The sequence below is a fragment of the Callorhinus ursinus genome, unplaced genomic scaffold (assembly GCF_003265705.2).
Source record: "Callorhinus ursinus isolate GAN/ISIS: 27379988/994484 unplaced genomic scaffold, GSC_fseal_2.0 scaffold2244, whole genome shotgun sequence".
Classification (NCBI taxonomy): domain Eukaryota; kingdom Metazoa; phylum Chordata; class Mammalia; order Carnivora; family Otariidae; genus Callorhinus; species Callorhinus ursinus.
Window position 1 is genome coordinate 241 of NW_027399298.1, and position 7,977 is coordinate 8,217.

The 7,977-nt window shown below is 60.2% G+C and overlaps 1 protein-coding gene across 3 annotated transcripts; it reads right to left on the reverse strand.

Annotated features, from left to right (window-relative positions):
• Positions 1-904: 904 nt before the first annotated feature.
• LOC112819072 (uncharacterized) lies at positions 905-6,254 on the reverse strand. 3 transcript variants are annotated; one of them, XM_073890696.1, is made up of 5 exons: positions 5,024-6,254; positions 3,962-4,021; positions 3,389-3,515; positions 2,949-3,065; positions 905-2,435 (listed from the first exon to the last, which is right to left on the reverse strand). In XM_073890696.1, exons 3-5 carry the CDS (start codon positions 3,507-3,509, stop codon positions 982-984), a joined length of 1,692 nt encoding a protein of 563 aa, XP_073746797.1. In that variant the 5' UTR covers positions 3,510-3,515; positions 3,962-4,021; positions 5,024-6,254; the 3' UTR covers positions 905-981. The 3 variants fall into 3 exon arrangements, with proteins under 3 accessions (XP_073746797.1, XP_025721888.1, XP_073746798.1); XM_025866103.2 differs by lacking the exon at positions 3,962-4,021; XM_073890697.1 differs by lacking the exon at positions 5,024-6,254 and having other exon boundaries at positions 3,962-4,073.
• Positions 6,255-7,977: the final 1,723 nt, after the last annotated feature.

A 7,977-nucleotide genomic window follows, 5' to 3' on the forward strand; every position in this document is an offset into this window, starting at 1 on the left:
GTGGTCTCCTCCAAACCTGTGGTTATGATCACCTCTCGTCAGGGCGGGGGGAATATAAAGGCTCCGGTAGCGGTGCCTTTGGTAACAACGGGACGTGGCCAATGCTAAGGCTTGGATGAGAAAGCGAATGAAAGAACATGGCTCAAGACCTATCAGTCTTGATGTCTGTCTCCCTCTCCCCACCCCAGGGACCGCCCACTGTGGGACTGCCATGAGCGGGCAGGCAGGCCTGGCATCACCCAGCTCTCACACTGGCAGGCCGAGCATGGCTGTTAAAACCCCGGGGGCAGACTGGTGAGCTGTCTGGATGCTGGGCCTGTGGCCTGGATTCAAGTCCTGGCTCTGCTGTGTACAACTCACATCCCCTCTCTCTGCCTCCATTTCCTCATCTGAGTGGGGATACCAGCCACAGCAGCCACCTCACAGGGCTGGCAACTGGCACACGCTGACCCTCAGCAAGATCCTGCCTGTCAGGATCCCTCTGTAGGCCTGAATCTCTCTCCCTCTCTCGTCCGCTCTTTTCCCCAGAGGTGGAAGCTGAGACAGAGCCCAAGGTCAACACCTGGCCCCCACATGACCTCCTAGCCACTGGGTCCGCTCTCAGGAGGCCCTGGAGAATATCCTGAGGGTCGGCCTGGCGGCCAGTCTGTGCATGGACAGCGGAAACTTCTAGGACTGCCTCCCCAGCGTTCCAGCAGTCCCCCTCCTCACCTGAGCACCCACAGTCGTAATAGGCATGAAACGGCACTCTACTGCCGAGTCTCTGCCCTGCCAAAGTCCCAGCATCCAAATGGGGGGAATACGCCCCTGCTAGATCTGCAGGCTGACCACGTAGGGTTGGAGTGAGCCGTAGCTGAAATGGCAAACGTCGTCACCATGTGCAGACGGACCGACAGCGCACACACGGGTCTTCTCCAAAATGTGGGTACGCAGGGAACGTGGGTGTTTTACGACAAGCCTGGGAAGGTTGGAGCTGTGAACTCAGGCTTCAGCAGGCTTCGAAACTGCGGCCGGACCTGAGGCAGAAGTGGACCCCGCTTCCCTCCCCAGTGAGCCCTCTGACGACACCACCGAAGAAGGCCTGGCCTGGGGGGTCAGGCCTGCCCCACGCCGGGGCCTGCGCACAGGTTTCTCTCCCGTGTGGATCCTCTGGTGGTGGAAGAGGGCCGGGCGCTCGCGGAAGGCGCGGCCACAATGTGCGCACACAAAGGGCTTCTCACCCGTGTGGATGCGTCGGTGGCTGAGCAACACCGCGCCCTTGGCAAAAGCCTTCCCGCAGTCCCCGCAGCGGAAGGGCCGCTCGCCCGTGTGCAGCAGCTGATGCTGCGTGAGGTTAGAGCTGTGGCTGAAGGCGCGGCCACACTGTACGCAGGCGAAGGGCTTCTCGCCTGTGTGCACACGCTGGTGATTGGAGAGTGAGGAACCCTGGCTGAAGGCGGCACCACAAAGGGCACAAGTGTAAGGCTTCTCCCCTGTGTGCATGCGCTCATGCTGAATGAGGTGTGAGTTGCGGCAGAAACGGCGGCCACACTGGGCACACGCGTAGGGCCGCCCGCCTGCATGGATCTTGCGGTGCTGGCTGAGGTTGGAGCCGTGGCTGAAGGCCTTGCCACACTCACTGCAGCGGAAGGACTTCTCGGCTGTGTGTATGCGCTGGTGCCTCACCAGTGAGGAGCTATGCCGGAAGGCCTTGCCACAGGCCGGGCACGCGTAGGGCGTCTCACCACTGTGGATGCGCTGGTGCTGCGTCAGGTGCGACGTCTGGCTGAAGGCCTTGCCGCACTGCGCGCATTCGTATGGCCGCTCTCCAGTGTGTGTGCGCAGGTGCTTGAGCAGGTCCGAGCTCTTCACGAATACTTTGTTGCACGCCCTGCATTCGAAGGGCTTCTCCCCGGGAAGGAGGCCAGGGCCTGGGTGGAGGGCCTTGCCCAGCTGATCCCAGGTTGGGGGCTCCTGGCCAGCAGGGAGTCCATGAGGCTTGTGGCTAGCTGGACTCTTTCCTCCTTCCCCAGAGGTGAGACCAGACTCAAATTCTGGAATTTTGGGAAAAGCGCTTCCAGGGGCCTCCCGCCCATATGGCTTCTGGCCCCCACATGCCCTTAGCTGCTTGCCTGGCATGGGGCGGGTCACAAGGGCCTTCTCTCTTGGTGGGCTCTCCTCGACCGTCCTCAGTGGGGAGGTCAGCCGCAGACTGACACTGGCCTCCCCACCGCCAGGACCTAGCAGGAGCCGTTCCCAGTAGATTACAGACACCCCTGTGGGTTTTTTCTCCTGAGAGGGGGAGGTGCCCCGCCAGCCCTCCAGGCTTTTCCCACGCTCACAGATGCCAGCAAAGGGGAGGACCCTCGTAGGTGCTGGAGGGGAGCCGTCATGGAAGGCCCCTGGCAGTTCTGCTGCTCCTGGAACAACCCTGTCGTATGCCAGGTGACGGGAACCTGAAGGCACAGAAATGGTAGACCCTGGGTCATGCTGGCCGAGACGGGATGACCAGGGCAGGCCTAGCGGTCAGACAAAGGGGATGCCAAGGACCGTGCGCGAGCTGGGGAGGAAAGCAGCAGCCAGACCAGTGTGTGTCATTCCCTTCTGTCTCGGGGGACTCCTCCAGCCTCCTTTTGCTCCTTACACGGATGGCTACCTGCCGCTATAGGCTTTACTCACAAACTCTGTTTCCCCGCTGCCTCTCCCCTAGCATGGTCAACTCCATGAAAGCAGGACCAGGAGCGTCCTGGTAAAGGCTGTGCCCCGGTGCCCGGAATGGGGTCCCACGGGAGCTCCCCCTTGGTGGGCGAGCCAAGGCCAGAGCCTCCAGGAGGGGCTGATGGTAGAAGGAGAACAGGACGGAGTCAGGTGGGAGGCAAGAGATGAGAGTCTCCAGGAAGGCAGGGAAAGGGGGACAGAAGCCTGGCCGCCGGTGGGCCCAAGCTCACACCCTCTGAGTCCCCACTCACCAGGGCTGGGCTTCCTGTGAGCATTCCTGGCTGGTGTCGCAACCGTCCCACCGAGAACCCAGGGCTCCTCGCCACGCTCAAGCTGGATGACTACCCGGGGTCTTGAGGCAGAGAGTCCTGTGAGAAAAGACAAGCAAGTGAGGGGCCAGGCCCAGCACAACAGAGGACAGGAGTCACGACTTTATGGGACATAGATGGTGTCATCCGTGCACCCAAGAAGACCACACCACAGGGCAGGACTCACAGGAAAAGTGCAATGGTCCCTGTGAGGAGAACCGTGTTGGCAGCAGCAGATGAAAGGGGCCGAGGCTGAACACAGAGGCGCCACGGCGGCACAGGGACACTCAGCCAGCTGGTGTGAGGCTGCTCATAGGCCAACAGGAGATATGGGGTTAGTGCTGGCAACAACTGAGCTTCCCGTGGAAAACCCAGGGCCTTACCCAGCGAGGCCACAAGTGTGAAGTTCTCCAGCATCACGTGGCAGTACAAGGCCCTCTGGGCTGGGTCCAGGAGCTCCCACTCCTCCTGGGAGAAGTACACGGCCACATCCTCAAAGGCCATCAGGCCCTACAACAGCGGGCAGGGGAAGATGGACACGGTCTAAGCTATGGCTCTAGGACCCAGGACCCACCTCCCTGTCCCAAAGGCTGCCTTTCCCCATGTCCCTCAGAGGCTTACCTTCCTCCCCCCCCCCCCGCCCCCCCAAGCTCTGCAACTCTGCAGACGAAACTTCTCTCCTCTCCCCTACACCCTACCGGTCCAGGGCACAGATGCCTTCTCGGCCTCTCCACTGGCCACTCACACAAGGCAGCCAGAGCAAGCTCACGGCCTTCAGATGGCTGCCACCCCAAGGGCAGGCCCAGGTGCCCACCTGTGCTCCAGCCTTTGCACAAACTGACCCTCCCCAGACATGCCCTTAACCGTTCCTGTAACGAGCAGTTGTACAAGTCCCAGCTATGGACCCGCCAGGACCTGCCCAGGCCTGGAGGGACGCCCCCTTCTGCTGAACTTGCCTGACATCCCAAGGCTGCTCCTCCAGCATGAAGGACTGGCTGGCTGATCCCCTCCAGTCACTACAGGAGGGGGCCCAAGGATCTGGTGAGCACACAGGAAGCCAGTTTCCTCCTCCCTCCATAACCACGCCCACCCCTCCCCCCCATTTCCCTGGCCAAAACCCTGCCTTAGGCCACTTGACTTCCTCCCAGAGCCCCAGGGGCTACCAGCCTGTCTTCACCTCCCTGGAGTGCTACGCATCCCTGGCTGAGTCCACAGGATTCCTTCCTCCTCAATGTGATTCCCAGGCCCTGCCGGCTCAGAATATCAGGACTGTGTCCTCGGACATCTGCAATTCCAGGTCCACGTGATACCTCCACTCCGGGACAGCACAGATTCCCTGATCTTACTCTGAAGCCTGCTTTCCCTTCAAATGCCTGTGTCCGTCTACAGCAGTTCTGTTCTTCTGGGTGCTCAGGCCAGAAAACCTGGGACTGTGCTCCACTCGGGCCACTGGCTCCCACGCCGCACCTGAGACATCAGATCGCTCCAGAATCCGACCACTTTCCCCATCTCCACTGGCCCGGCGTGCCGCAGGTGCCGTCTTCCGCCACCGGGGCTGTGGCAGCGCCCGGCCCCTGCACACGGCCACCCCCGCTCTGCGTCGTTTCTCCGCCAAGCAAACCGTGGGATACTTCTAAAGACCCTAACTTAAAGCACGTCCAGTCTCCGCTCGCATCCTCCCCCGGCTCCCGACACAACTCCTCAGCCTGCCATTTCTCCCCCGTGCTCACGTCGGGAAGCTCGGTTCCCGAAGCGCCTAGGCTCCGTCTCCCCTCCCCGCTTTTGCACGTGCGGGACCCTCCGCTCGGAACTTCCTTCTACACCTCACTCCCTTGGCTGCCCGAGGTGGGGATCTCACACGTGCACGCTCCACTGGCCTGAACGCCGGGGCCCAGGACGAACCGAGAGGGGAGACAGGACGTTCGGGTAAAGTCCCCCCCTGAGCCGAGACTCGGGTCCCTCCCGGGCGGGGTCGAGGTGGCCGGGGCGGGAGGGGGTCTTGCGCTTCCTCTACTCACCTGCGCCGGGTCCGTCAGCGCCGCGGTCGCCATCAGAACCTGTACTTGCGGACGCGCAGAAAGCGACGGCTACGCGGACGTCCCGGCTCCGGGCCTCAGTCTCTCCGCCGTCTGGGGCACAGACGCCCAGGACGCCGTCTCCCCGGCCGCCCGGGGGTCGGAGAGCACGTGACGCGGGGCACCGCCCCACAGCCCCGCGGGGCGGCCCGGGCTACACCCGGAGAAACCGAGGCTCGGGGGGCGCGACCGTCGCCGGGGACCACGGCGTGCGCCTAGCGGCCCTCCGCTCGCGCCCTCGTCGCGGCCCTCGCCCGGCTCTCCGAGGCTCCTGGAAGGCCGAGCCGGGCCCGCCGCGCTGCAGTGCCCAACACCGGTGTGGCCCCACGCCCCGCAGCGAAGTGACAGTCCCGGACGCCGGAAGTCCGGCCCCCGCAAGCCCTCGCTGGCCCAATGCGCGCCGCGGACGCACGCGCGGCGCCTTCTGGGAAGCGTAGTTCCCGCCCGCCCTGCGGCCGGGTGGGCGGAGCCCTTTCCGACGTCCGTGGCCACGGCCAGGCGGCTCCGCGCAGCGCGCTGGGAAATGGAGTCCCGCGGGCGCGCCCCCGCGTCCGTGGGCCGGTGCGCCTGAGGCGGGGAGTCGCCTGGCTGGGCGTCCTCCGCTCGGGGTCCCGGGAGCCCGGCCCGCGCCCAAGCGGCCCCGAGGCTAAACGCCGGACTCGCAGAAGCGGAAGCGGCTGAGGTCCCTGGAGGCGACCCCAGCCTGGGGCTTTAAGGACAAAGCCCAGTGGGAGGGGCGGGCTCAGACCGGTGGCGCTCGGGCGGCGAGCCCGGGAAGGCCGACCCCAGCTCCGCCTCCGGAGGCCTGTGCTCGGGTGTGGCCTCTGTGTGGCCTGCGAAGGGTGGACACCAGTTTGGCAGCCCCTACACCCAGAGGTGCAAGCCCCCAGCCTCAAGTGTGCTTGAGTCTGAGTTGTTCTCCGAGACGTCCCTGAAGCACCTGTTTCCCTTGCTAAACCGGCCGCGCACCACGTTCTTTCCCAGATTTGCTCGTCTTGGGTCGTCTAGGTGTTGCTGGCACATCACGGTATCGATTCCTGGGTCCTTTCTCCCTGGGACAAGCTGAGTGTCTGTCGCACATAAAAACCAAAGGAAAGGCGGCCTCGATGCCCTCGGACGACCGCTGGCGCAGAGTAAGAGTTCCCTTTGTTGCTCCACGGTGAGGGTTGCTGGTTTTTCAGGGTCCTTCATCTTCGCACACAGGTGGTACGATAATGTTCCCCCGTGCATGTTACCCACTGTTTTAAGGAAGTACGGAATTAATCTGTGTCACGTTCGTTCATTCTTTCTGCCTGCCTTCCTCCCTCCCTCCCTCCTTATATAGGCACCTATCTCAGCCATAACTGTCCTTAGAATGCAAATCCTCGAGATGCACGAGAGCACATCAATTTTGGAATACTCGTGTGTAAATATTGCTCACTTTGAAAGAATTTAAGAAAATCTCATATATTAAACTCGTGATTTAACCAAAAGCTTGGAGACATTAATATTTCAGGCACTGTTTGAATGTTTGGAGACACTTAATTTCTTAAAACTTCTTATTTTAAAATTATCCCTATAGGGGCGCCTGGGTGGCTCAGTCGTTAGGCGTCTGCCTTCGGCTCAGGTCATGGTCCCAGGGTCCTGGGATCGAGACCTGCATCGGGCTCCCCGCTCCGCGGGAAGCCTGCTTCTCCCTCTCCCACTCCCCCTGCTCGTGTTCCCTCTCTCGCTGTGTCTCTCTCTGTCAAATAAATAAATAAAATATTTAAAAAATAATAAAATAAAATTATCTCCATAATGTGTAATTAGACCAGAGGGATCTTGATTCCCTGATATTTAGAGAAATGCTAATTGTTTGATAAATTCATAAATTAATGTATTGGAAATGAAATAAAAATGGCAACAAGTCTTCCTCTGTACACAAAATAGCTCCACATCCCCGGCTCCAATGTCCCCTGAACAAGACTGTACTGCGGGGTAGGGGTGGGAGCAAAGGGGGCTGTTGTCTGGGGCAGGTGGTTGGACCCTAACCAACCTGGTTGGACCTCTGAACAGTCCAGGTGGGCTCTTGCGTGAAATGTAGGCAAGCCTCTTACCAGGGGATACATTCTTACAGGCCTCACCGGCCGCAGCTAGGCAGATGCAAGAATTATTCCCTCCCATCTCTGTGAAAGGTCTACACTGTTTCAAATTGGCAGCATCAAATGAGATGTTAGTAATTCTTCTGTATCTGGTGTTTCCAAACCCACATGCTTCAAACTTGCATAAAATATATGTACATGTCCAGCTGGATGCAAATGCAACATGGAGGCGGGGAGGCGCCTGGGTGGCTCAGTCAGTTAAGTGTCTGACTTCAGCTGAGGTCATGATCTCAGGGTCCCGGGATCAAGCCCCGTGTCGGGCTCCCTTTCCCACTCTTCCTCTCTCTCTCTCAAATAAATAAATAACATCTTAAAAAAAAAAAAAAAAAGGCAACATGGAGGATAGAGGAGTCAGAGCTTAGGCCCCGGGTAGGTCAGGCTGACCTGAGTTTGCAGCTGGGTTCCTCTGACGAACCTGTGTGATCTTGGGCCCCGATGTCCCCTGTCTGTGACTTAAGTTTCTTCACCTCTAAAGTACTGGACTAAGAATGCACAGCGTGGGGTTTTGGGGAGTATCAACATTCAGCTCCCCGCCCAGGCTGCCTTGCATTAATGTTGGGCATCTCTGTGACTTGTGGAAAACCCCACACCTGTCTTGGGCCACACCCCTGACAGTGTGACAGCCCTCCATAGCTGGGAGTCAGAAAGTGCCTCTAGCCACCAGCATCCTCTCACCCTCCATCTAGCTCAGAGGGTTCCATTCTTGACTGCTGCAGGAACCAGAACCTCACTTGCTCCTGCCCTACCTTTCATCTCTCAGGACAGCTGGTTGTG

Excerpts from the sequence above, each read along its gene's own strand:
- LOC112819072 (XM_025866103.2), bottom strand. The coding sequence starts at position 5,056 with ATGGCGACCGCGGCGCTGACGGACCCGGCGCAG. Across the intron at positions 3,066-3,388 it reads CACACTTGTGGCCTCGCTGG|GACTCTCTGCCTCAAGACCC; the intron begins GTAAGGCCCTGG and ends CTTTTCTCACAG. Across the intron at positions 2,436-2,948 it reads TCACAGGAAGCCCAGCCCTG|GTTCCCGTCACCTGGCATAC; the intron begins GTGAGTGGGGAC and ends CTGTGCCTTCAG.